Source organism: Pseudophryne corroboree, chromosome 8 (assembly GCF_028390025.1).
Source record: "Pseudophryne corroboree isolate aPseCor3 chromosome 8, aPseCor3.hap2, whole genome shotgun sequence".
In the NCBI taxonomy this organism is placed as follows: Eukaryota; Metazoa; Chordata; class Amphibia; order Anura; family Myobatrachidae; genus Pseudophryne; species Pseudophryne corroboree.
Window position 1 is genome coordinate 82,565,003 of NC_086451.1, and position 27,410 is coordinate 82,592,412.

The 27,410-nt window shown below is 48.0% G+C and overlaps 1 protein-coding gene across 2 annotated transcripts in view; it reads left to right on the forward strand.

The window, feature by feature from the left end:
- The window catches only part of TTF1 (transcription termination factor 1), a 154,005-nt gene that overhangs the window by 12,018 nt on the left and 114,577 nt on the right, over nt 1-27,410 (forward strand). For both annotated transcript variants that reach the window (XM_063936765.1, XM_063936764.1), the window contains exons 3-6: nt 12,354-12,580; nt 13,265-13,874; nt 16,372-16,577; nt 25,948-26,133. In XM_063936765.1, coding sequence (XP_063792835.1) covers nt 12,354-12,580; nt 13,265-13,874; nt 16,372-16,577; nt 25,948-26,133 — 1,229 coding nt within the window. The remainder of the gene's footprint in view (nt 1-12,353; nt 12,581-13,264; nt 13,875-16,371; nt 16,578-25,947; nt 26,134-27,410) is intronic.

A 27,410-nucleotide genomic window follows, 5' to 3' on the forward strand; every position in this document is an offset into this window, starting at 1 on the left:
GGGAAGGGGGGGAGGGACAAGACTCACACGGGGGGATAGGGGGTTATCGCTCAAACACAGGGGACGGGGGGAGGGACAAGACTCACAAGTGGGGATAGGGGGATATCGCTCACACACAGTTGACGGGGGAAGGGACAAGACTCACACATGGGGATAGGGGGATATCGCTCACACACAGGGGGAAGGGGGACAAGACTCCCACAGGGGAAGGGGAACAGGGCTCACACAGGGAAGAGGTGATATCACTCACACAGGGGAATGGGGGCATTGCTAATACAGGGACCAGGGTAAGGGTGGGTACATGGCTCCCACAGGGGGAAGGAATGGAACATGGTTCACACAAGCGCCAAGGAAATGGGGGGGGGGGGACACAGTCGCCCCTAATTTATAATAAAAAGGAGAGACATGCCAAGCAGCCACGTAGAGGGTGCCACAGCCTGAGTCTTAGACACAGTGTGATCATTGAGATTGTAAGTTTTGATTTTCCTATCAGCGATCCCGACAGGTGGTGAAATGCCGCCACTGGAATACCGGCACCACAGGCTTTTCTCCCTCTGTGGGTGTCCACGACACCCATAGAGGGAGAATATAACCTGTGGCGAGCGCACCAAGCAACCGTGCCCACAAGGAGCTTTCCTAGCGCTCACCCTGCGGCTGGTATATTGGTGACCTGGGGATCCCGCTGTTGGGATTATGACAGCCGGGATTCCGTCCGCCGGTAAAACATCTGTATTCCCATATGTGCTGTATTATTTTTATATCAGTGCCAATGTATGTGTTTTTTTTTATCTGCGCCAATGTGTGTGTTTTTACCTACAATGGGGTTAGTAATGTAGTGTAGGGTATATAGGGATCTGTAATGTTGTGTAGGGTATATAGGGATCTGTAATGTAGTGTAGGGGTCAGTAAAGTAGTGTCGGGTTAGAGGGGTCAGTGATTTAGTGTAGGGTACAGTGGGGTCAGTAAAGTAGTGTAGGGTACAATAGGGTCAGTGATTTATTATAGGGTATTAATGGGTTAATAGTTTCGTGTAGAGTATAGAGGGGTCAGTGATTTAGTGGTGGGTAAAGAGTAGTCAGTAGTGTAGTGTAGGGTACAGAGGGGTCAGTGATTTAGTGTAGGGTACAGTGGGGTCAGTAAAGTAGTGTAGGGTACAATAGGGTCAGTGATTTATTGTAGGGTATTAATGGGTTAATAGTTTAGTGTAGGGTATAGAGGTGTCAGTGATTTAGTGGTGGGTATAGAGCAGTCAGTAGTGTAGGGTACAGGGGGGTCAGTGATTTAGTGGTGGGTATAGAGCAGTCAGTAGTGTAGGGTACAGGGGGGTCAGTGATTTAGTGTAGGGTATAGAGCAGTCAGTAGTGTAGGGTACAGGGGGGGTCAGTGATTTAGTGTAGGGTATAAATGGATCAGTAGTTTAGTGTAGGGTATAGAGGTGTCAGTGATTTAGTGGTGGGTATAGAGCAGTCAGTAGTGTAGGGTACAGGGGGGTCAGTGATTTAGTGTAGGTTATAAATGAATCAGTAGTTTAGTGTAGGGTATAGAGGTGTCAGTGATTTAGTGGTGGGTATAGAGCAGTCAGCAATGCAGTGTAGGGTACAGAGGGGTCAGTGATTTTCTTGTAGGGTATAAATGGATCAGTAGTTTAGTGTAGGGTATAGAGGTGTCAGTGATTTAGTGGTGGGTATAGAGCAGTCAGTAATGTAGTGTAGGGTACAGAGGGGTCAGTGATTTAGTGTAGGGTATTAATGGGTTAATAGTTTCGTGTAGGGTATAGAGGGGTCAGTGATTTAGTGGTGGGTACAGTGGGGTCAGTAAAGTAGTGTAGGGTACAATAGGGTCAGTGATTTATTGTAGGGTATTAATGGGTTAATAGTTTAGTGTAGGGTATAGAGGTGTCAGTGATTTAGTGGTGGGTATAGAGCAGTCAGTAGTGTAGGGTACAGGGGGGTCAGTGATTTAGTGGTGGGTATAGAGCAGTCAGTAGTGTAGGGTACAGGGGGGTCAGTGATTTAGTGGTGGGTATAGAGCAGTCAGCAGTGTAGGGTACAGGGGGGTCAGTGATTTAGTGTAGGGTATAAATGGATCAGTAGTTTAGTGTAGGGCATAGGTTCTCAAACTCGGTCCTCAGGACCCCACACGGTGCATGTTTTGCTGGTCTCCTTACAGAATCGCAAGTGAAATAAATAGCTTCACCTATGGACCTTTTACAATGTGTCAGTGAGTAATTAATACACCTGTGCACCTGCTGGGTTACCTACAAAACATGCACTGTGTGGGGTCCTGAGGACCGAGTTTGAGAACCTGTGGTGTAGGGTATAGAGGGGTCAGTGATTTAGTGGTGAGTAAAGAGTAGTCAGTGATGTAGTGTAGGGTACAGTGGGGTCAGTAATGCAGTGTAGGGTACAGGGGGGTCAGTGATTTAGTGTAGGGTATAAATGGATCAGTAGTTTAGTGTATGGTATAGAGGTGTTAGTGGTGGGTATAGAGGAGTCGGTTCAAATTCTAATCATTTTTTGTAAGTTGGAGGGGGGAGGGGGGGGGGGGGAGACGAGACAACATTTATAATGATCTTTAAGCAGCCTTGGCATTAACAGGCTTCCCCCGGGGGGGTGTATTTTCAGATGTGGTCAGCTGTGATTATAAGACAGAAACAGCTCCACAGTGTTATAATTGCTGTACAAGATATTTTTTATACATTTGTATTTACATATGGCAAATCTGAAGAAGCTTCTAATATCTGTAATTACTTACAGTAGGGGGTGTGTGTGTTACTCATTATAATAACAACATTAATGACCACTGAAATGGTGATACCAGAGCTCATCTTTTATGACATTACGTAGAGGAGATTATACCTCTATTAAACATTATGTGTACTAGCAATTTGTGTTTGTTATATTTCTCTATCATCCACTAGGGGACACTGGAGAACTAAACAGCTGGGGGTGTAAAGGATGCAGACCGGAGGTAGCACAGTGTAAAACTAAAAAAAATAGTATGCACAGCTGGCTCCACCCCTCCCCCCCCCCCTTCCCCCTGTTCCTCCGGTTTGAAAAATTGTGCTAGGAGGAAGAAGCACAGAAAAGGAGGTCTTGCTGCAGAAATAATTATTTTGGTTCTAAATTGATCTATAGCCCAATCCCACCTATCTTAAAGAAGGGTGCAGGCTTTTCCAAAAGTACAAATTCTGAACTTGTGAGGCAACGACCCCTGAGGAAGTGATCAAAGGCTCACCCAGGGAATCTTCTAAACAGTGAGTAGCTCTAAAGGTGTGTACACATGGTAAGATTCGGGCTAAACCCGGATACTCACTATGCGATAGGGAGTAGGTCGGTATCGCAAGCATATAAGGACTGTGCTTGCAATACTGACTATGTACGATTTTGGCTAAGTGTCAATTTTGACTATCTTTTCTACGAGATAGTCAAAACTGTCTTGCCTGCATAGTCTATCTAGGAGTGCGATACCGACCTCACGGGACTGCGCATAGGTATCGCAAGGTGACTTTCACCTTGCGATCTGCACTAACTTTCCTTACGATTTTGACTATATAGTCAAAATCGTAAGAAAAAAATCTTACCGTGTGTGTACATACCTTAAGGGTCCTAATTAGGCTCCTCTACCAGACAGCAGCGCAGGTCTCACAGGTTGAGTAGGCTCCGTTAGCCGGTGCTCTGTCAGACAGAGCTCCGGAGAGGCGCTAAGCGGCGGGTCCCGTAGCAGGTGTTGCGCTAGCCGGAAACTGAGCTCCGGAGCGGCGGTGAACAGCAGGTCCTAAAGCAGGTGTTTCCGCTAGCCAGAGACTGAGCAGCGGAACGTGGCGCACTGGCAGGGCTTTGAGTGGTGAGACGGGTAAGGACAGTACACAGCTAATAGAGCTGGGATCTCTTAATAGGAGGCGCGATATAAGGGGACAGCAGACAAATGGTATTCCCTAGGCTTTACTGAACCGCCTACGTTTGACTGTGTTGAGAGAGGTGGAGACTACGGCTATGTGCTGGGGGACTACGAATATTGCTTGGGGAGGTGGGGGCTATGGCTGTGTGCTGGGATGGGGACTATGGCTATGTGCTGGGAGGGGGATGGGGACTATGGCTATGTGCTGGGAGGGGGATCGGGACTATGGCTATGTGCTGGGAGGGGAATGGGGACTATGGCTATGTGCTGGGAGGGGGATTGGGACTATGGCTATGTACTGGGAGGGGGATGGGAACTACAGCTATGTGCTGGGAGGAGGATGGGGACTATGGCTATGTGCTTGGGGAGGTGAGGAGCTATGTGCAGGGAGTGGGGACTATGGCTATATATGCTGGCAGAGAACTATTTTGTGATGGGAGGGGGTGGGGACTACTGTATGACTGTATTGAGAGAGGTGGAGACTACGGCTATGTGCTGGGGGACTACGGATATTGCTTGGGGAGGTGGGGGCTATGGCTGTGTGCTGGGAGGGGGATGGGGACTATGGATATGTGCTGGGAGGGGGATGGGGACTATGGCTATGTGCTGGGAGGGGGATGGGGACTATGGCTATGTGCTGGGAGGGGGATGGGGTCTATGGCTATGTGCTGGGAGGGGGATGGGGTCTATGGCTATGTGCTGGGAGGGGGATGGGGACTATGGCTATGTGCTGGGAGGGGGATGGGGACTATGGCTATGTACTGGGAGGGGGATGGGAACTACAGCTATGTGCTGGGAGGAGGATGGGGACTATGGCTATGTGCTCGGGCAGGTGAGGAGCTATGTGCAGGGAGGGGGACTATGGCTATCTATGGTGGCAGGGAATTATTGTGATGGGAGGGGGGTGGGGACTACTGTATGACTGTGTTGAGAGAGGTGGAGACTACGACTATGTGCTGGGGGGACTACGGATATTGCTTGAGGAGGTGGGGGCTATGGCTATTTACTGGAAGGGAACTATGGCTATGTGCTGCGAGGGGGATGGGGACTATGACTATATGACTGTGGGTGCTTATCTGGCATTGTGGGGCATATCTGGCACCATGGGGGCATGTGTATCTGGCAATATGGGGGAATATCTGGCACTGTGGGGGCATATGTGTATCTGGCACTGTGGGGGGCATATTTAGCACTGTAGGGGTATATCTGTCAATGTGGGGCATATGTGTATCTGGCACTGTGGGGGCATACCTAGCAACATGGGGGCATATCTGGCACTGTGGGGTCATATGTGTATCTGGCACTGTGGGATCATATGTGTATCTGGCACTATTGGGGGCATATGTGTATCTGGCACTGCACTATTGGGGTCATGTGTATCACGCCCCCATTTTCATTGGCCATGCCCCATGTGGCACGTGACCACACCCATTTTTTGGTATGCACGCGCCTTCGGTGCGCACACACGGTACCACTAATATTTTTTGATTTGATTATACTACCTGGCCTTGAGTGGCATTGCATCCTCAGCCAGGCCAGGCACTGCTGATGTCTCCTCAGTGTTATAAGAATTACTGTGTGGGCATAATGTGTAAAGAGAACTGCTACTGTGTGGGCATGATGTGTATAAGGGTTACTACTGTATAGCGTAATTTGAATTGTGGGAACTATTGTATGGTCATGTCCCTTTCCCACAAGATCATGACCCATTTTTACACATGCACCTTCCCAATTTCAAATATGTGGGGCGCCAGTCCCTTACTTTGCCAGGGGCGCCCGGACCCCTAGATACACTCCTGTTTCTCCAAAAGGGTTTGTATGGGGGTTTGAGATTTGGATCCCTGAAGGTACAGGTCTTGGCCCTCTTGATCCTTTTCCAACAACGTCTGGCGTCCTTCCAGGAGGTCCACACATTTTTACAAGGTGTGTTTAGAATACAACCACCTTTTCGTCCGCCCACGGCCCCGTGGGATCTAAATTTGGTGCTAGAATTTTTTTAGATCGGCCGTTTTCGAGCCTTTGGAAAGGGCGGATCTAAAATATATGAGCTGGAAAGCAGTCCTGCTCCGAGCTTTAGCGTCAGCAAGAAGGGTCTCAGAGTTAGGTGCCCTGTCATGTAAAAGTCCTTTCTTAGTTTTTCATGAAGACCGAGCAGAGCTCCGTACAAAGGCAAAGTTTTTACCTGAGGTGGTTTCGGGTTTCCACATAAAGCAGCCGATTGTGGTTCCCTCCTGCCATGGATTGTCTGAGGGGGACCTGTCCTTGGATGTGGTAAGAGCCTTACGGGTGTATACTGTACGTACAGGCTACTGGTTCTATTAGAAAGTCAGACGCTTTGTTTGTACTGTATGATGTCCCCAGGAGGGGTTGGCCGGCTTCAAAATAAACCTTGGCCAGATGGATACGACTAACCATCAAACAGGCATATTTTTCTTGTGGTAAGAGAGTTTCTGCTCATACCACCAGATCAGTAGGGGCTTCGTGGGCTGCGGTCAGAGGAGCTTCCACTGCCCAACTTTGCAGAGCTGCAACGTCGTCATCAGCACACGCGTACACTTGTTTCTGCTAGTTTGATATATTTGCATCTAGAAATGCAAATTTTGGACATTTGGTTCCTCAGGCTTCGGACAGTCTCGGTGCTGTCAGCCTGTGTGTTCTTATAAATTTAGTTCAAACAGTTTATTTAATGTGTCATTAGTTCTTTGTTGCTGTGTGACATGTTAGTACGGTTAGTTCATTCCCGTATGGCTTTGATCTTCCATGTTCCCTCTTCTCTACCTCAGTTTTTCAAACTGGAGGGGGGATGGGGGGGGTCGTGATAGGGGAAGATCCAGTTTTGCATGATTTTTTGTAGTTTCTCTTACGTCTTAGAGGATGCTGGGGACTCCAAAAGGACCAGGGGGTATAAACGGGATCCGCAGGAGCTTGGGCACACTAAAAAGACTTTGATTGGGTGTGAACTGGCTCCTCCCTCTATGCCCCTCCCCCAGATCTCAGTTAGACTTTTTGCCCAGGAGTGACTGGACACACACTAGGGGAGCTCTACTGAGTTTCTCTGGAAAAGACTTTGTTAGGTTTTTTATTTTCAGGGAGACCTGCTGGCTACAGTCTCCCTGCATCGAGGGACTGAGGGGAGAGAAGTCAGACCTACTTCTGCTTAGTTAAGGACCCTGCTTCTTACGCTACTGGACACCATTAACTCCAGAGGGTTCGATCACTTGGTTCGCCTAGCTGCTTGTTCCCGGAGCCACGCCGTCACCCCCTCACAGAAGCCAGAAGCCGGGTGAGTATTAGAAGAACCGAAGACTTCAGTAACGGAGGTACAGCGCAGCGCTCCATGCTCCCACACACATCACCAATGGCACTCACAGGGTGCAGGGCGCTGGGGGGGGCGCCTTGGGCAGCAGTTACTGAGGTTTTTTTGGTACTTGTAGAAGCCATATTCGGTGCCCGGGCACCGTATATAAGACCCCCGCCAGTATAAATAATTCAAATTTAAGCGGGACTGAAGCGCGCTGCGAAGGGGCGGGGCTTAGCCGCACAGCTCACCAGCGCCATTTTCTTCTCTCCACAGCCGCTGCAGAGAACACTGGCCCGGTCCTCCAAGTAAAGGGGAGCAAAACGGGGGGGGGGGGGGGGGGGGGGGAGGCAGCACAAATAATTTGGTGCTTTTTTGGTTATTATTTCTACAGCGCTGCTTACATATATTATTCTTGTGTAGTATATGGGCGCTGGGGTGTGAGCTGGCATACTCCCTCTGTGTTTCTCTCTCCAGGCTTCCCTGTAGGCTGTCCCCTTTATTTGGCCAGTGTGTGTGTTGGGTGTCGGTACTTGGTGTCGGCATGTCTGAGGCTGAGTGTTCCTCCCCGGAGGAAGTTACTGGGGGCACAGAAAAGGAGCTGGAAATGGCTCTGTCGGCACAGGCGACTGCTGATTGGGTTACTATGTTGAGTACACTTAATGCTAATGTGGCTATATTGTCTAAGAGGCTGGATAAATCTTATTCTCAGACACAAACATGGAGAAAATCCATGGAGGATGCTTTGGCTCAGGTGCAGACCCCCTCAGGGTCACAAAAACGTTCATTTACCCAGATGGTAGATACAGATGCCGACACGGACTCTGATTCCGATGTCGACTTTAATGAGGCTACTTTACACCCAAGGGTAGTTAAGAGTATTCAGCACATGATTGTGGCTATTAAAGATGTTTTACGTATCTCTGACGAACCTGTGGTTCAGGAAACAAGGATTTGCCTATTTAAAGGGAAAAAACCTGAGGTGAAGTTTCCCCCCTCTCATGAAATGAATGCTCTTTGTGAAAAAGCTTGTGAGTCGCCGGACAAGAGGTGGCTGATTCCCATGAGAATTTTTATGGCATATCCTTTCCCCTCTGATGACAGGGAAAAATGGGAGTCGTCTCCGAATGTCGACAAGGCTCTATCCCGTTTGTCCAAGAAGGTGGCGCTTCCGTCCCCTGACACGGCTGCTCTCAAGGATCCGGTGGATCGCAAGCTGGAGACGTCTTTGAAGGCCATTTTCGCCAATACTGGGGCATTGCTCAGACCTGCTGTGGCATCGGTATGGGTGAGTAGAGCTATTGCTAAATGGGCTGATAATTTAGCCTCTGATATGGATACCCTTGATAAAGATAATATTCTTTTGAATTTGGTTATTTCAAGGACGCTGCAGATTACCTAAAGGATGCGGCGAGGGATGTTGGCCTCTTGGGATCAAGAGCCAATGCCATGGCGGTCTCGGCCAGGAGGGCGCTGTGGATCCATCAATGGAATGCTGATGCCGACTCCAAGAAAAATATGGAAGCTCTCCCCTTCAAAGGTAGTGTCTTGTTTGGTGACGGCCTGGCTGACCTGGTGCCTACCGCTACTGCGGGTAAGTTATCTTTTCTTCCTTATGTTCCCACACAACAGAAAAATGCACCCCATCAACAGATGCAGTCCTTTCGACCTAATAAATACAAACGAGGTAAAGGCTCGTCCTTTTCTCGCTTCAAAGGGTAGGGGACGGGGAAAGAAGTCGCCTGCAGGTTCAGGCACCCAGGACCAAAAGTCCTCCCCCGCCTCTACCAAGTCCACCGCATGACGCTGGGGCTCCTTTGCTGGAGTTCGTGCCGTTGGGGGGCCGTCTCCGGGTCTTCAGTCAGGTCTGGTTTCAATCAGCCCTGGATCCTTGGGTCTTAGACATAGTGTCTCAAGGGTATAAGCTTGAGTTTCAGGAGATGCCCCCTCGCCGCTTTTTCATATCGGCCTTGCCAGTTTCTCTTCCAGAAAGAGAAGTAGTAAATGCTGCGATACAAAAGTTGTGTCAACAGAGGGTCATTGTTCCCGTTCCCCCGTCCCAACGGGGAGAAGGGTTCTATTCGAGCCTCTTTGTCGTACCGAAGCCGGACGGTTCCGTCAGACCGATTATGAACCTAAAATCCCTCAATCCATACTTGAAAACTTTGAAGTTCAAGATGGAATCTCTTCGAGCTGTGATCTCCAGCCCAGAAGGGGGGGATTTTATGGCGTCAGTCGACATAAAGGATGCCTACTTACACGTCCCGATTTATCCTCCGCATCAGGCCTTCCTGAGATTTGCGGTGCAGGGTTGTCCTTACCAATTTCAGACGTTGCCGTTTGGGCTTTCCACGGCCCCGAGGGTTTTCACCAAGGTTATGGCAGAAATGATGGTACTCCTTCGCAAGCGAGGGGTCACAATTATCCTGTACTTGGACGATCTCCTGATAAAGGCGAGGTCAAAGGAACAATTGTTAAAGAATGTGGAACTTTCCCTGACAGTTCTGCAACATCACGGTTGGATTTTAAATTTGCCAAAGTCTCAGTTAATTCCGACGACTCGGCTGCCCTTCCTGGGCATGATCCTAGACACGAAGCTTCAGAGAGTGTTTCTTCCGGAGCACAAAGCTCTAGAAACACAGACCATGGTCAAGGAGCTTTTGAGACCGACAAGAGTGTCGATTCATCAATGCACTCGAGTGCTAGGGAAGATGGTGGCGGCTTACGAGGCCATTCCGTTTGGAAGGTTTCATGCCAGGGTGTTTCAGTGGGACCTGCTGGACAAATGGTCCGGGTCTCACCTACACATGCACCGAAATATAAGTCTATCTTCCAGGGCCAGGATCTCTCCCCTGTGGTGGCTGCAAAACTTTCACCTCCTAGAGGGACGCCGTTTTTGAATTCAGGACTGGGTCCTGCTCACCACAGATGCAAGTCTCCGAGGCTGGGGCGGAGTCGTGCAGGGAAGAAGTTTCCAGGGAACATGGTCAAGCCAGGAATCTTTTCTCCACATAAATGTTCTCGAGTTAAGAGCCATTTACAACGGCCTCCTGCGAGCGAAGAGCTTTCTTCAGGGTCTCCCTATACTGATCCAGTCGGACAACATAACAGCGGTGGCGTATGTAAACTGCCAAGGCGGAACAAGGAGCAGGGCGGCAATGGCGGAAGCCACAAGAATTCTCTGCTGGGTGGAACAGCACGTGAGCGCTCTGTCGGCAGTCTTCCTCCCGGGCGTGGACAACTGAGAGGCAGATTTTCTCAGCAGACACGATCTCCATCCAGGAGAGTGGGCTCTTCATCAAGAGATATTTGCAGAAGTGATGAGGCGTTGGGAAACTCCTCTGATAGACATGATGGCGTCTCGCCTGAACAAGAAACTTCCGAAGTACTGTTCCAGGTCAAGAGACCCCCAAGCCTGTGCAGTGGACGCCCTGGTAACTCCGTGGGTGTTTCAGTCGGTGTATGTTTTCCCTCCACTTCCTCTCATTCCAAAGGTGTTGAGGATCATAACATCCCCACTCTCCTTAAGGCTAGGAAGGAGGTCACGGCGAAACATTATCACCGTATTTGGAGAAAATATGTATCGTGGTGTGAAACCAAAGCAGCTCCTGCGGAGGAGTTTCACTTGGGTCGTTTCCTCCATTTTTTGCAGGCAGGCGTGGATGCAGGCCTGAAGTTGGGTTCCATCAAAGTGCAGATTTCGGCCTTATCTATTTTCTTTCAAAAGGAATTGGCCGTTTTTCCTGAGGTTCAGACTTTCGTGAAGGGAGTGCTGCATATCCATCCTCCATTTGTCCCACCAGTGGCGCCGTGGGATCTTGAAGTGGTGTTGCAGTTTCTTATGTCTCACTGGATTGAGCCTTTGCGTAAGGTTGAGTTAAAGTTTCTCACTTGGAAAGTGGTCATGCTTTTGGCTCTGGCGTCTGCCAGACGAGTGTCCGAGTTGGCGGCCTTGTCTCACAAGAGCCCATATTTGGTTTTTCATTCGAATAGAGCGGAATTGAGGACTCGTCAACAATTTCTGACGAAGGTGGTCTCTTCGTTTCACATAAACCAACCTATTGTGGTGCCTGTGGCTACGGATGCTGTGGCGGTCCCAAAGTCTCTTGATGTTGTAAGAGCTTTGAAGATTTATGTCGCCAGAACGGCTCTTACTAGGAAGACAAGAGGCTCTGTTTGTCCTGTATTCTTCCAACAAGATTGAAAATCCTGCTTCTAAGCAAACTATTGCACGCTGGATTTGTAATACGATCCAGCAAGCTCATTCTTCGGCTGGGCTACCGTTGCCGAAGTCCGTAAAGGCCCATTCTACCAGGAAGGTGGGCTCGTCTTGGCCGGCTGCCCGAGGGGTCTCGGCACCTCAACTTTGCCGAGCAGCTACGTGGTCGGGTTCAAACACTTTTGCTAAATTTTACAAGTTTGATACCCTGGCTGAGGAGGACCTCATGTTTGCTCAATCGGTGCTGCAGAGTCGTCCGCACTCTCCCGCCCGTTCTGGAGCTTTGGTATAGACCCCATGGTCCTTTTGGAGTCCCCAGCATCCTCTAGGACGTAAGAGAAAATAGGATTTTAATACCTACCGGTAAATCCTTTTCTCCTAGTCCATAGAGGATGCTGGGCGCCCATCCCAGTGTGGACTGTTCCTTGCAGTTGAGTTGATACTGGTTATTTTCGGTTACACATGGTTGGTGTATCAGTTATGTTCAGCTTGTTGCTGTGGTTAGTTCATACTGTTCTCTGGTTTCATGCTACTCCGGTTGTACGGTATGTTTGTGGTGTGGGCTGGTATGTTTCTCGCCCTTAGTTTAACAAAATCCTCTCCTCGAAATGTCCATCTCTCCTGGGCACAGTTCCTATAACTGAGGTCTGGGGGAGGGGCATAGAGGGAGGAGCCAGTTCACACCCAGTCAAAGTCTTTTTAGTGTGCCCAAGCTCCTGCGGATCCTGTCTATACCCCATGGTCCTTTTGGAGTTCCCAGCATCCTCTACAGACTAGGCGAAAAGGATTTACCGGTAGGTATTAAAATCCTATTTTTACATTGTGCTACCTCCGGTCTGCATCCTTCACACCCCCAGCTGTCTAGATCTCCAGTGTCCCCGAGTGGATTCAGAGAAATAGATTTATCAGTAAATACCAAAATCCTCTTTTTTACAGTGTTAATCCAGCTGCAGCGGTTTTGAGTAAGAAGCTCCACAGAAGCTTGGGACAAACTTCTGATCTGGGTGAGTCCTCTGACTATCACAGTCAAAATTTTAATGGTGGTGACGCAAAAAAGAGGAAAAGGAAAATCAACAGCGATGTAGATCCGCCAAGGAAGAAGGGTACACTTAATGAAAGCCAGGACACAGAACCGTTTTCACCAACTTCTAAAAGAATAAATGGTAATTATTATTCCCAGTCGCAATAATCTTTACTTTGCAAGACTTCAGTTACTCATATCTTGGAGTTGTCTTTAGGGACTCTGAAACTGTTATTAAAAATGATGGCTCACTCTGAGTCATGTGACTGTATTTTATTTTTCCGTCTTCATGTTCCTTCATGATAGCAAAAACTAAAAATAATTATGTTTGAAGGACCATTATGAAAAATAATATTGCAGACTATTGCAGCCTTTTAGGAAAGGTGCTCTTTGGAAGCACGTTGGAAGGCAGATTTGTACAGCTATTCAGGCCAAGCATGGTAGTCCTGTTGTACGGCACAAGAGCCATACGACAAGAAAACTGGGCATTTGGTCCATACATATGATCCCGACAATGGGAGGCAGTCAGTTGATCACCTGTCGGGATCCCGGCGGTCAGGATGCAGACGCCGGAATCCTGACACCAGCTGAAATACCGGCGGTCGGAGTCCTGACCGCCGGCTGGTTACCCCTCTTGGGTGGTGGTCCACACCACCACCGAACCCGAAGCGTGGCGAGGGGACACGCTGCGCTCGCCGCCGGGATCCTGGCTATTGGGCTCCTGGCACCGGTCTCCTGACCGCCGGGATCTCGTACTGATCCCTTGAAAATATCTTGACACTGAACCTACATGAATTTTACAGTAAGTCTTTGCTCCTCTTCTCAGGGCACATGTCGTTTGACAAATATACTGACCTAGAAGATCATCAAACTTCATCTAAGAAGAAGAAAAAGCAGAAGCCTTCACAGCAAGTCGACGAGAGCCTGGATGACAAAGCGTCGGCTTCTGATGGCCCTAGAGATGCGAGTAATACAAAAGGAAAGTCTCCTAAAAAGAGAAAATCTAGTGTAAGCTGTGACAATATTGGGGATTCTGAGGACTCCCCCGTTACTGAACATAATACACCTATAGAAGGCATTCGGAGACGGAAGAAACATATGAGAGATAGTGGTAGATATCAGATGGAAGATGGTTTATCAGGTGATCTTTTGGGTTCTGATGATCACAGTACAGTAAGTATAGAGGATGATAGTCTGCAGGCTGCTGAGCCAACCAGCGAGGGTGAAGACCGGGCTGGAAAATCTGCAAAGAAGAACAGGTCTTTACATACAGCCGTGAAGGAAACTTCTACAAGCTTGTTGGAAGAAACAGAGTTTGAAACCGATAATGGCAATGAAACCCATTGTGATTCTTCCCCTGAAACAGACCAGGCTCCTGCTGGACCGTCCGCTTGCAGTGATGTACTTGATGAAAATCAGAATGCAGATGATAATGGGTAAGTTATGTGAGTTGGTCCTAAACTGCTAAATGGCATTGCCTGAATCTTTTGCATCCCTGTAATTATATCCCTTGTTTCTAGAGGGGATCCTCTTAGTCTTGCCCGTACAAATACACTTAATATACCGGTAAGAGTGTTTACACGGTATAAATCAGATTTATTGTATGTAGACTTGTTAGACGGATAAGAAGCAAAGGGCACTTTTCACAAGCCTTATATACCCTACTCGTTTAGCACGTGATAAATCCCATGATTAAATTGTACATCACTATTTTACAGCAACATAATTGACTACATCTTTTTCAAGTAACGTGAATATGGCATCATGTGATTACATTGCAAGAAATATCTAAAGATCATAAAGAAAAATAATCTGTACATTGCTGTCTATAAATTAAGACTGTATTTAGTGCCTGAGGTATGGGACCACACCATTTAAATATAAAAATCCTACATGTTCAGCACTCACGTAATTGTATTTCATTTAAAATCAGGGAACTATGTTTCCAAAATATTGCAATTAATTATTAAGTCAGCACTGACTCACAAAGAGATGAAAACTCCTCTGCCACTAGATTTTATACACAGACTATGGGGTATATTCAATTGAAGTCGGATCCGGTCCAACATTAATTTGTCAGAATGGATCCGACAAGGGCTATTCAATGCCATCTCAATTTGACTTTAAAAAAAGTCGAATTGAGATGCGGGAGCTGAGACGGGGGAGAGCCGCGGGCAGACGGGGGAGAGAAGCGCTACAGCAGCGTAGCCGGAGGATGTGTCACAGACGCCGCACACGACAGCGTCCACCAGGCTCCAGCAAGCAAGACCTGCTGGAGCCAGGTGGACGTTGGCGTGAGCGGCGGCTGTGACACATCCTCCGGCTACGCTGCTATAGCCGCTGTTCTCCCCCGTCTGCCCGCTGGTCTCCCCCTCTCCTCCTCTCGGCTCCCTCATCTCAAGGTTGGATTGAGATGGTCAAAAAGGGGGCCAAAACCTGTCAGTTTTGGCCCCGTTTTCGACAGAAGCACGCGGATCAGCAGCTATTCCACCGATCCACGTGCTTTTCGACAAGTCGAATTTCTGGTCTTGTTGAATAATTGGTTTATATTGGACAGGTCGGAACCCCTTCCGACCTAAAAAAAAGTTGAAAACTGACGTCTTTTCAACAGACTGCAGCTTTCGACTTCAATTGAATATACCCCTATGCTTTTTTCATGGGTTGAGGTTTGCTAGCTCATAGGCTTAAAGAGACAGAACCTTCCCAAGCATAGCAATTACTGGGCACCTGGGGAATTAACTGACATTATCTTACATATGGGAAAGTGTGGTGGTGGTGGGGGGCGGGGGGTAATGGGTATTCAGTTATCTGGCATCAGTCTTCTCCACAGTGCCCATCCCACCATAATTTTGTCGTTGGGCTGAAACTGTGTGACCTTATGCACAGTTCCCGTTGTAAAGAAAAATTTTTTGTAAACTCAAAGTAAGACACTAAATGAATCAATATGAGCTTCCATTTAATTATGTTCATTAATCCATAAAAGCCTGTGGTTAAAGCCTGGGTGATAATTGAACAATCACTTTGTTTCCACTCATGAATGTGGGCCTGATTCTGAGTTGCAATTCCGGATGCTTGCGGTAGCTGGATTTAGTGCCATGTAAGTGGTGTGGGTTATTAGAGCTACAGTAAAAAGGTCTACAGTCATTAGGTCTACCACTAATGGTAGACATGCATTAGGTCGACAGGGTCAAAAGGTCGACACACAAAAAAAGGTAGACACGGGGGTTTTGGGGGGTTTTTGGGGAGGGGGGGAGGTTTGTCACTTTTCTGCCACAAACAAGCCCCATTAGTGTACTACGTTCCCCCGCATGGCTCGCCATGCTTCGGGCAAGCTTACTATTCCCAAACCTTATGCATGATGACCATATGGGGTCAACTTAATGACTGTCTACCTAATTACTGTAGATCTTCTATAGCATACCCCTCAGAATAGCATGGAAGCATAGCTACATACCCAAGACACTCCCATGCTATCGCCTTGTTCTCCTGCATGCGACAGTAAGGTAGACACCTAGAAAATGTTTGCTTCGCGGAACCAGAGAACCGGTGGTGGTGCGGCACATGAGCATTTTGTAGTCTCCTTTTGACCTTTTGCAACTGAAGTTTCCCAATGACTGACAGGTAAGGAAAAAGGAGGAGACAAGGTAACGTAGTACAGCCTAAGTGCCAGAGACTAATAACTTGGAGTGTAGTACCCAAATTTGATTCCCCTCCCCCTTTGAGTGTGCGTACAGGATTACCCACTGCATGTAGCTCTGACCGCTTGTGCATAAAATGTTGTTTCATATAAGAGAGGGAGGAGACAAATATTAAGTACTTTTGGGCAAGCAGGATATTGTGATTTACAGTTAATAATTGTCATAGAACAGGAAATTACTTTTGCCACTTAATAACCGTAAATCTTATTTAATGGAAAATTGTGCATCTTCACAGGACGGGTCTCTCTGCAGTAGATACAGGAAGGGACAACTTGTCCCCAAGAAAGCGAAGTAGACTGGCTGCTGCATCTCCATACATACGTGATCGGGACCTTGCAGTGCTAGAAGAGGTCTTTCCCAATGTAAGGTCTCTGACATACAGTTCTTTGCAAAACTTAATTCAGAATGAGCTGGAGAGAATCAAAGATGCTAAACTAAGAGGTAGGTCTAGGAGTTTTTTTTTAATCTAGATTTTCAAAACATTAATGGGGTAGAGAAACGTGTGTGTGTATATGAGGGGGGGGGGGGATACAACAATCTGAATGTATACAAGTGCACAGCATCATACATATTCAGAGTAGCATGTGGTGCTGCTAACCTTACATGGCTTTGTCCTGATACAGAGGCAACGCATTTAAACCTTATACCAAGGAAATAAATTAAAAGCTGACAAGTAATGGGAGAGGGGTGGGGTTTAGGTGGTCCATGGGGACACAGACCAAAAAGGTGTACGGATTAGTACAGACCTGGGCAAAGTACGCCCCGCGGGCCACATGCGGCCCTTTGGCAATCCCTGCCCGGCCCCTCCCCGCCCACAGGCTCCCTGCACCATGGATGCTCGGGTCCTGCAGGACGCGCTGTGAATCACAGTCCTGTGTATGCCTCAGCCAATACTGAAATGCTATTGGCTGAGGCACACACAGGACGAATGACTCACAGCGCATACTGCAGGACACAGTCGTTACCCATTGCCCGCCTCCTCTGTCAGTCACCGCCAGCATGTTCCCAAGGCGCCCCCCTGATACATCAGTCGTCCTTTCTTTGCCTGACAGCGCGCCGCTCAGTCAGCACTACAAGTACTGCTTGTGGAACTACAAGTCCCAGGTTTGATTGTCTCTTAATTTTCTCCTATAAATACCCAGCGCTGGATCTGGTGCACTTAAGACCTTCTTAATTAGGTTGGTGTCTTCCCCTTATTCCCGTATCCACCGTCAGGTAATGTGTGCAACTCAATTATAAAGAAGGGGTGTGCACCACAGTGCATAAAACCACAAATTTATTAGGACAACCACATACAATTAAGTATAGAATCACATACTAACAGTGGCGGTATTAACCACCGCAAGTAACATCAGCATCATTGGTTCGGCCCTCCAACACAGTTCAGATTTTTCATGTGGCCCCCTATAGAAATTAATTGCCCACCCCTGGATTAGTAGTATTTGGTGTCATACTGTAGTTCAAGCATTCCCTGAAAACTCACCCCTTCAGCCAAGCTTATCAAATTCCGGAACCGTCCACATAACCGTCATAAACTTCCCTATCCAATTACATCCCCACTGTACAGTCCTCACATATTTTTTCTTTCTTCTCTTTCCCATCCTCCTGACCCCAGGCCAACATTGCTGTGTGACCATATCAAACAGCCCACCAAGAACCTATGCAATCTGGTGGACCATTGTGCAATAGCACCTAGCCTAGTATATCCGTGCCTATTTCCCTATAGATTGTAAGCTTGCGAGCAGGGCCTTCCTACCTCTATGACTTTCTGTTATTACCCAGTTTTATTTTTCCAGTGTTGTTTCCAATTGTAAAGAACAGGAAAATTTGCTGTGCTGTATAAGAAACTGTTAATAATTTAGTAGCATATCCGATGCCTGACCAGGAGCAATTATATAAGTTTTACGAGGGTAAGGGAAAATTAACTTTCTCCGTCAGCCAGTAGGAGACACTAGAACATGCTGACACTGGGATATAGATGGGTGGCTATAGGGAGCCTGGCACTTTAAATGTTAAAGAAGTGTGAAAGCTCCTTCCCCTCTATCCCCCATCAGCCCTTTAGAATTGTGCTGAGAGAGCCGGTCACACTAGTCTGAGCTCCAGCCTGGATTTATTTTTATTTTCTCCTTTTTGTTTCTTGACCTCAGGATAACCCTTCCCTACTTATGTGAGCAGTGGGGTTCGGGTCCCTGGTTCGAGGCACGGGAGAGGAATTAACAGTGCTGCTACCCACCCCAGACAGCTGCAGTCCTAAGGCGTTCAGTAGTAGTGAGTAACTGTTCACCTGTTCCCCCGTCAGAGCGCACACAATAGACGGGGGAACACAGCTGCATATTCTCCCCCCTCCTCCCTCCCTCTCGCATAATGGGGAGAGGGACTGTTTGGCGAAGCGGCTGTTTATTATGAAGGCTACAGCCGGCAGCCGTTTACTGTTAGCGCTGATTCACAGCGTTTTTACCTTATTTCATGTTCCACATTGGGTCCCTGTAATACAGGCGACGGGAGTGGAGCCAGTAAAAAGTGGACTTTTCACTGTCAATCAGGGCCAGGCTCGCTTATACCACTTTTACACCAAAATCCCGGGTCTGACCCAGGCTTTGGAACACGTTTCCAAGCCAGATTAGACCTGGGACTCCCCCTTTTGGTGTAAAGTGCACTGATTACACTGCACGCGGGTGCAGTGTCTTTGGGGCCGGCGCTTAGCGATGACGTCATCTCCAAGCGCCGGGAAACGTGGCACATCAGTATTCGCTTGTGTCACGCTGGGGGCAAGCCCAGCAATCTGGAAGCTGCTGGGCTGCCTCCGGTGCTGCCAGACACCCGATACAGCGCTGCGGTCTACATAGACAGCATGCGCTATGTCCCCAGTCTCCGGCGCTGCATGGAGCTGTTGTCCGCATAAACAGCTTACGCCGTGACCCCCAGCCTCCCGACCGCCCCTCAGACACTGCAGTTCGGGAGGTTTGCAATGCTGTAAATGGGTATCGGGCCGGAGGATTGGCTAACCCATTTACACCGCCTCCTATGCAGGTCTTACCCACGTCCAACCCTGGTTAATTGCGGAGTTGGATTCCCAGAAAAATGGACCACGTTGTTTTGGAGGGATCCGGTCTCTAGGTCGACAATGTCTAGGTCGACCACTATTGGTCGACAGTAAGTAGATCGACATGGTTTCTAGGTCGACAGGGACTCTAGGTCGACATGACAAAAGGTCGACATGAGTTTTTCTAAAAAAAAATATTTCTGAACTTTTTCATACTTTACGATCCACGTGGACTACAATTGGGAACGGTAACCTGTGCCGAGCGCATCGGTTTTTCATGTCGACCTAGAGTCCCTGTTGACCTAGAAACCATGTCGACCTACTTACTGTCGACCAATAGTGGCCGACTTAGACCCAGACTAGACTTAGGTCGACAATATAACATACCACACCCGGTTTTGGAGAAGGACCCTTTTACACCGCCGGCAATCCTGGGATTTTGCGCGCTTCCGTGCGGGATATTTCAGGCGGTGTGAAAGGGGTATTAGCTACAGTAGTGTGCTAACAATGGGCCTAATTCAGACCTGGTCACACACAGGTTTTTTTTTTTGCACCACTGCGACCAGGTAATCACCGCCTACAGGGGAGGGGGTTAGAGCTGTGCAGGGCTGCGATCGGCTGTGCAGTAAGCTGCACAAGCAAAACGTTTGTACAGTCTCTGCACAGCTCAAGACTTACTCACCCGCTGCAAAGATTCTTCCTGGAGCTGACGTCAGGATCCCTCCCTGCAAACGGCCGGACACGCCTGCGTTGACACCCCCGGCCGGCCTCCTCCTTTCAATCTTCTTGCGTTCGCCACTGCAAACGCTTTCTTCGTTCTTCTCGCCGCTGCCCAGCGACGGGCAGCGACGCGCCTGCGCATAGCGGCCCGCACACATGCACTGTTCATACCCAATCGCAAGGCTGCAAAAACCTGCAGCGTGCGATTGGGTCTGAATGACTTCCAATGTTGCAATCTTCTTTCTATCTCTCTCTTCACTGTAGGACTGAGAGTGGTTTCATATTACATTGCTTGTCTTGCAGCCTGCATATCCTGACACTGGGGTACAGGCTCCGGGGCAGATGTATTAACCTGGAGAAGGCATAAGGAAGTGATAAACCAGTGAGATGTGCAAGGTGATAAAGGCACCAGCCAATCAGCTCCAAGATGTAAATCAACAGTTAGGATCTGATTGCATATATCACTGGTTTATCACTTCCTTATGCATTCTCCAGGTTAATACATCTGCACCTCAGTTTGCTATGGGGGTTGTATATATATTTATTTCTATAGGGGAGATATATATATTCAGAACACATACCTCCCTCTATCTCCTGCCTAGCTCTATATCTACAAAACTCTACTGTGTTTGGGTGTGTTTTGTAAGTTTGTGTTCTCATCCTTTACAGTGACAGGCAGGGGAACAACTGCAAAGGCAACACAAAAATTATTTGTTTGCTCCAAATGCAATAAAAAAAGCTCACACTGATGATTCTTCCATGTGTGAGGCTTGTGCTGTGGAGATGGGTCAATCTGGCTCCTCTCAGGACACCCTTTTTCCCCCAGTGGGCGGTAGCTTTCTCAGATACTGTGTCACAATTACATAGTGAACTTGCTGAAATGCATAAGTCTTGTGAGGTTGCTGATCTCACACAGGTGTCCAGATCACCTTCCACTTCTGTTGCTGTTGAACCGTCTTTGGTTGCTGGCCTTGCCAAGTCAGTAGAAGATCTGACAAAGGCTCTCATTCCGAGTTGAACGCTCACTAGCTGCTTTTAGCAGCAGTGCAAACGCTAAGCCGCTGCCCTCTGGGAGTGTATCTTAGCTTAGCAGAAGTGCGAACGAAAGGATCGAAGAACGGCAGCAACATTTTTTCATGCAGCTTCTGAGTAGCTGCAGACCTACTCCTACCTTGCGATCACTTCAGACTATTTAGTTCCTGTTTTGACGTCACAAACACGCCCTGCGTTCGGCCAGCCACTCCCCCGTTTCCCCAGGCACGCCTGCGTTTGTATCTGACACGCCTGTGTTTTTCAGCACACTCCCTGAAAACGGTCAGTTGCCCCATTCCTGTAAATCACTCAGCGATCAGCAGCGCGACTGAAAACTACATTGGCTTTTGTGAAAGTACGTTGCGCGTGCGCAATACGCACCATATTCTTGCGCAGAAGTGCCGATTTTTTTGACTGATCGCTGCGCTGCGAACAACTGCAGCTAGCGATCAACTCGGAATGAGGGCCAAAGTTTCTAGACCCTTCTATGAAACAGTCTAAGGCATATTTTCGACCGATAAGGAAGAGGCCCTTGCCTCAGGTCCTACAATCAGATGAGTCAGTGAAAGAACTCATGTCCCAAGTCGAAGTAGATGAGGTGAGATCGCGGAATCAGAGGATTTAGCTCCTCAGGATTCTGCACATGGGGTAGAACCCCTTATTTTGACAGTGCAACAGATATTAAACATATCTGACACTGTACCTCCGGATTCGCCAGTCTCAACCTTATTTGTGAGAAAGCAACGTTTGGCGGTCACCTATGCTTTCTCTCAAAAACTCGATGATTAACTGCCAGAGGCTTGGAAAAAACCCTGATAAGCATTTTCAGATGCCAAAGAGATTCCAGGCAAATTACCTTTTTCCAACCTTGATGACGGATAAATGTGAATCCCCCACACAGGTCGATTCATCAGTTTCAAGGCTGTTGCAGTGTTACCAGTCACGGGGGCTACGACTCTAGAAAGACCTGTCTGACAGAAAATTAGACACTACTTTAAAGTCAATCTTTACGGCGGCTGGAGTGTCACTTTGGCCAACACTAGTCAGTAGGGCAGTAGAACACTGGGCCACGAAGTTAATCAAGGATCTACAGGCAGGGGTTGCGGTTGACAAAGTGATTATTTTGGCAGAACACATTAAAGAATCTGCAATTTACTTACGTGAAGCTGCTAAAGATATTGGTCAGGTGGATGCAGAATCCAAGAGGGCTATGGAAGCTATTCCATTTGCCGGAGAGTTCCTTTTTGGTAAGTAATTAGACAAGTGAATTTTTCAGGCCACAGGAGGAAAATCTACTTATCTCCCAACTCCGACTACACATATAAGATTTCCCTATGCGGTACTTCTTTCGTTCCTTTCGGACAGCACAGGCCTTTCGAGGAAGAGGAAAGGTTACACCTTAGAGAGGTAGAGGATGTAGTAAACTGCAACCAGTTGCCCGTCTCCAGGAACCTAAACCTGCAGAAAAAACTGTGGCATGACGGGCTCCCTCCCACCTGGGAGTATTGGGGGCCCGCCTTTGAAATTTTCTGGACACTTGGTTTCTCCTGTCCACGGATCTGTGGATTAGCAATCTCATATCTAGATTTCTACATTTTACCGCCAGCCAAAACTTCGGGACTCTGTCTGCGATCTCTAAAGGTTCGAGTTTTCGCGTTGTCAATCTTCTTCCAGAGCAAATTGGCGCTTCTTCCAGAAGTTCAGACTTTCTTGCAAGGAGGTACAGCCTCTGTTTGTGCTGCCTGCGGCACCTTGGGACTTGAATCTCGTGCTTGCTTTACTCCTGTCTAGTTTCTTTGAGACTCTCGAGGGGGTAGACCTCAAATACCTAATATGGAAGACAGTTTTTTTACTGGCATTGGCCTCTGCTCGGAGGGTTTCCGAGTTGAGTTCTTTGTCCAAGCTGAATTAAGGACACATTAGTCTCTTCTTCCCAAGGTCGTTTTGGCTTTCCATATCAATCAGCCAATTGTAGTCCCGTCATTACGGGATGATTCAGGTCTGCCTTTTACTCAGGATGTAGTACGAGCTTTGAAGATTTATGTGGCCCGTACGGAAGCCGGATGCTTCATTTGTTCTTTATGATGCACCCCGCCGGGAGTGGCCGGCTACGAAGCAGACTTTGGCACGATGGATTTACATGCCGATTCGTCTGGCTTATCTTCATAAGGCTCAACGGCCGCCAGTGTCCATTTCTGCTCACTCCACACATTCTGTAGGGGCGTAGTGGGCTGCTAGTCGTGGAGCCATCATGACTCATCTCTGCCGGGCGACAACTTGGCTCTTATTCATACTTTTCTTAAGTTTTACAAGTTTGACACGTTTGCGACTGTTGGTTCTAGTTCTGGCTGCTTTGTGTTGCAGGTTCTTCCCGCCCAGGGGGGAAACTTTGGGACGTCCCCAGTGTCCGCATGTTCCAGTGTTCCCTAGTGGCTGACTGAGAAAATGGGATTTTGGTACTTACTGATAAATCCTTTTCTTTGAAGCCACAGGGGACACTGGATGCCTGCTCAGCGCTGTTTTCCTGCCTCTGTCGTTGGACAAGTGTGATAGTGTTAATTGTTCATGTGTGGTTTTCTCTCTCCTCGTTCTAGTGTTTTCTACTCCTCTTCATCCCGTCTCCTCTAGGCTAATTCTTAATTGAGGGCTGATGGGGGATAGAGGGGAGGAGCTTTCACACTTCTTTAAATTGTAAAGTGCCAGGCTCCCTATAGCCACTTGTCTATACCCCAGTGTCAGCATGTCCAGTGTCCCCTGACCTTTGTCGGTAAGTACCAAAATCCCATTATTTGAAAAAAAAATTTGAGCAACATTTAAGCCAAATTGCTGCTGGTGTGTATCGAGCAGTGTAGACAAAATTAGTCATCCTCTGTAAAATGTTGTATAGTGAAAAATGTGCAATTTAAACTGATCTCAAAAATGGCACTAGGGGTCACTAGTAGGAAGATATTGATTAGCTGAGAAACGTGTAATGCAAGCAGGGCCGCCATCAGGGGGGTGCTGGGGGAAAAAGCTGTCCCGGGCCCAGCCTCTCTGACAGAGAGAGGAGGGCCCGGGATGCTCATGCAGCCACCTGCCTGCCCACCCGCCGCCATCCTCGCCATTCTGCGGTCGTCCCCGCTGTTCTGCCACTGTCCTTCGAGCCTCCAGCAGCTCTGTATTGAAAAACATCTCTCCCAAAATGGCCGCCGCCACAGAGGAGACAGTTATTCAAGATACTAGAGGAGCCCTCTAGTATCTTGAATAACTGTCTTCTCTGTGGCAGCGGACATTTTGGGAGGGATGTTTTCAATACAGCTGCAGGAGAGCAGCAGAACAGCGGAGATGGAGGCCGGCAGGCAGAGGCATCAGCATCCCGGGCCCCACGGAGAGCGCACATGTATGTATGTATGTATGTATGCATGTGTGTGTGTGTATATAATACACACACACACACACACACACACACACACACACACACACACACACACACGTTAACTGGTGCTATTCTACAGTAGGGGGCCTGCCTATTTTGTCAGTCCCAGGCCCCACAATTTCTGATGGCAGCCCTGAATGCAAGGCTAGTCAATATCTACGCAAAGGACTGTAAAGCTATGAGGGAACTTAGAAAGTTAAGTTAGTATTCCTTATCCCACAATAAACAGGGTGCCAAGACGGGATGCGGTTACGTCCCGACCGCCGGTCACTATACCGACGCCGGGATCCTGAACACTTAACATCCCGGCGGTCGGCATGCCGACCAAAAGGGACTATACCCACACGTGGGTGTCTGTGACAACCGTACACCTACCGGAATCCTGGTGTTGGTATGGTGACCGGCGGTCACCCAAACCCAACCCCTCAAGACGGCATCCCCACTGAGTGTAGGAAATTGCTGTAAATGCAGGTTGGGGGTGTGATGGAGAAAGAGGTTATGGTCCCGGAGGTGGTGCAGACAAGCAAGCACTGCCTGGGTCGTGCAAAAGTTGGAAGTTGTGGTCTAGGGTCCCCATGGATGAAAGGAAAAATAAGATTTTTGTGCTTGTTAAATCCTTTTCTCTAAGTCCACTAAGCTCTCCCTTCACTAAGCTCAGTATTCTTGTTTCCGACTTTGTTGTTTTATTATGATTATTGTTCCCTTTGGAGAACATTTGTTCTCACTTCTCCTTTTGTCCTCAGCAAGATTCGGGGGTGTACAGGGGGAGGAGCTTTACATTTTAGAGGTAGATTTGAAGGTACCCAAGCTCCTGTCACTGCACTCCATACCCAGTCGTGGATTTAACACTAGGTACGTGGCGTCACTTGCTTGATGCAGCACAGCAGGCCCCTCTACATCATAGCCCTGGTAGTCTGCTGGTGTGTTGGAGCCAGGTGGCAGTTGAATAATTAAAAAAAATATATATATTTTGGGTGGTGGAAGGGAGGAATAGAGGGGGGCAGTAATATTGTGACACCTAAATCAGCCCCTGTCTTGTACCTTGGTGCTTCAGGGTGACCATTGTACTTGGGGACCAGGATTTAATACAAGTCTAAACTTCCAGTGTAGTAAAGCATCTCTTAGATAGGAACACTAGCTCCTATGGTTATCTTACATTATGGTCCTTTTGGAAAGTACAGGAGTCTCTTGTTTAGAATTAAATCATCAAAAGTTTATTGTTATTATCTAGTTGGGCATTGCTAATGTACTGCACATACAAATAAATACCTTCATCTGTTTGACTTCTCTTCCCCATAACCTCTTTATCTCTTATAACTTCTTCCAGCACCTACAGTATGTCAGTCCTATTTAGAAGGACGACTTGCTGGGTCCGGGTGAATAGTGCCTGTTTTCCCCCTCTTGACATCCACCACTGCTATGCTGTGACAAGCAGCAGATGATCGGTAAAAATAGGGGGAAAATGATGAAGGGGCAGTCAGTTGAGGTAGCGCAATACTGTCTGAAATCTGACTGTGAATATATCTAGTGAAAGACATGTTAATGAAGAGTGACAATGTGTCTCTCACCCTGTGAAAATGGTCTTGTGGTTTGTTTTCCAGGAATTAAATTTGCGACTGGACGATTCAACCGCGCAGAAGACGAACAGATCAAGAAAAACGTAGAGGAGTTTTTGGCCTTAACAGGCTTGGAGTCCGGAGAAATGCTCTTTCACAGCTACAGATACCCAGAACTGAAGCCAACAATAGAAAAAATTAAACGGAAATTCCATTTTCGACAAAGAATCGGTAATTTTATTTTCAGTTTGATAATATTGAAAAATAGATCAATTTAAAAAAACAAAATGTAGTTCTCTTCTCACTTGAATAGAAAAAAGGTGACTCAATGTGGTTGTACAGTAATCGGATCTGCAGCAGACGAGCACAGATTCAGGAGATTAGTGGTCATATCAATGCCCACAGCCCAGGAAGCCAGTTTATATGTCTTCAACTTCTGTTTTTATGGGAGCCTGACCGCCAGCATACCGACAGCGTGGCGAGCGCAAAGGAGCCCCTTGCGGGCTCGCTGCGCTCGCCACGCTGCGGGCACGGTGGCACGCTACGCGCGCCACACTATTTTATTCTCCCTCCAGGGGGGTCGTGGACCCCCACGAGGGAAAATAGCTGTCGGTATGCCGGGTGTCGGGATTCCGGCGCCGGTATACTGTGCGCCGGGATCCCGACATTCGGCATACTGAAGACCACCCGTTTTTATAAATATGTCAATCCCTATAATGAGACAGAAGCTGGATGACCATGTCCAGCCAATTTGATCACAGGCAACCAAAATATCCAACAATCATGTCAGTTGCTAAGCAATAATTAGTTACTGTACATTACTGGAACCAAAAGCCACAGATAAAGTGCTGGGACCTGAAGGAAAGGAAGAAGGGATCATTTACATTTAACATCTTATTAATGAGCTTTATAGCTCCCCCTCTCCCTCCCCCCAGCCCCATTCTCATTTAGGTAAGTCTGAGGAAGTTGCAGGGCAGCACAGTGGGTAGTATTGCTGTCTCATCACTAAGGTGTGGAGTTTATATGTGTTTATTGCATAGGTTTTCTACCATACTCCAAAAACATACTGGTAGGTTAAGTGGCTGCTGACTAAAATGTGTATTAGTGCAGGGGTAGGCAACGTGTGGCACTCCGACTGCTTGCTGTTGTAGCATGCTAAACCTGTGGCAGGGCATGCTGGGTTGTGTAGTTCCACTTTATCAGTGAACAACAAAGTGTATTTAGCTCATCAACATTTCGTGGAAAATTGGTACTTTGCAATGATGGACGCAGGCGCAACCGCAACTGAATGACTCCCAGTGTGGGTTTCATGCTGGAAGCTCTTACTCCGAATTGCACTCTGGACTGTCAGTCCCAGAGGGGGAGGAGTCGTCTACTCGAAACTGCTAGCCCTGTCTAAGATTAGGTGGAAGAGCTTCCAACTGGAAGCCACTTCACAGTTAAGTCCTCCTCACTGGGAGACTGTCTCATACGACCCAGCGATTGGGGTCACAAGGGAGTGTGTGGGG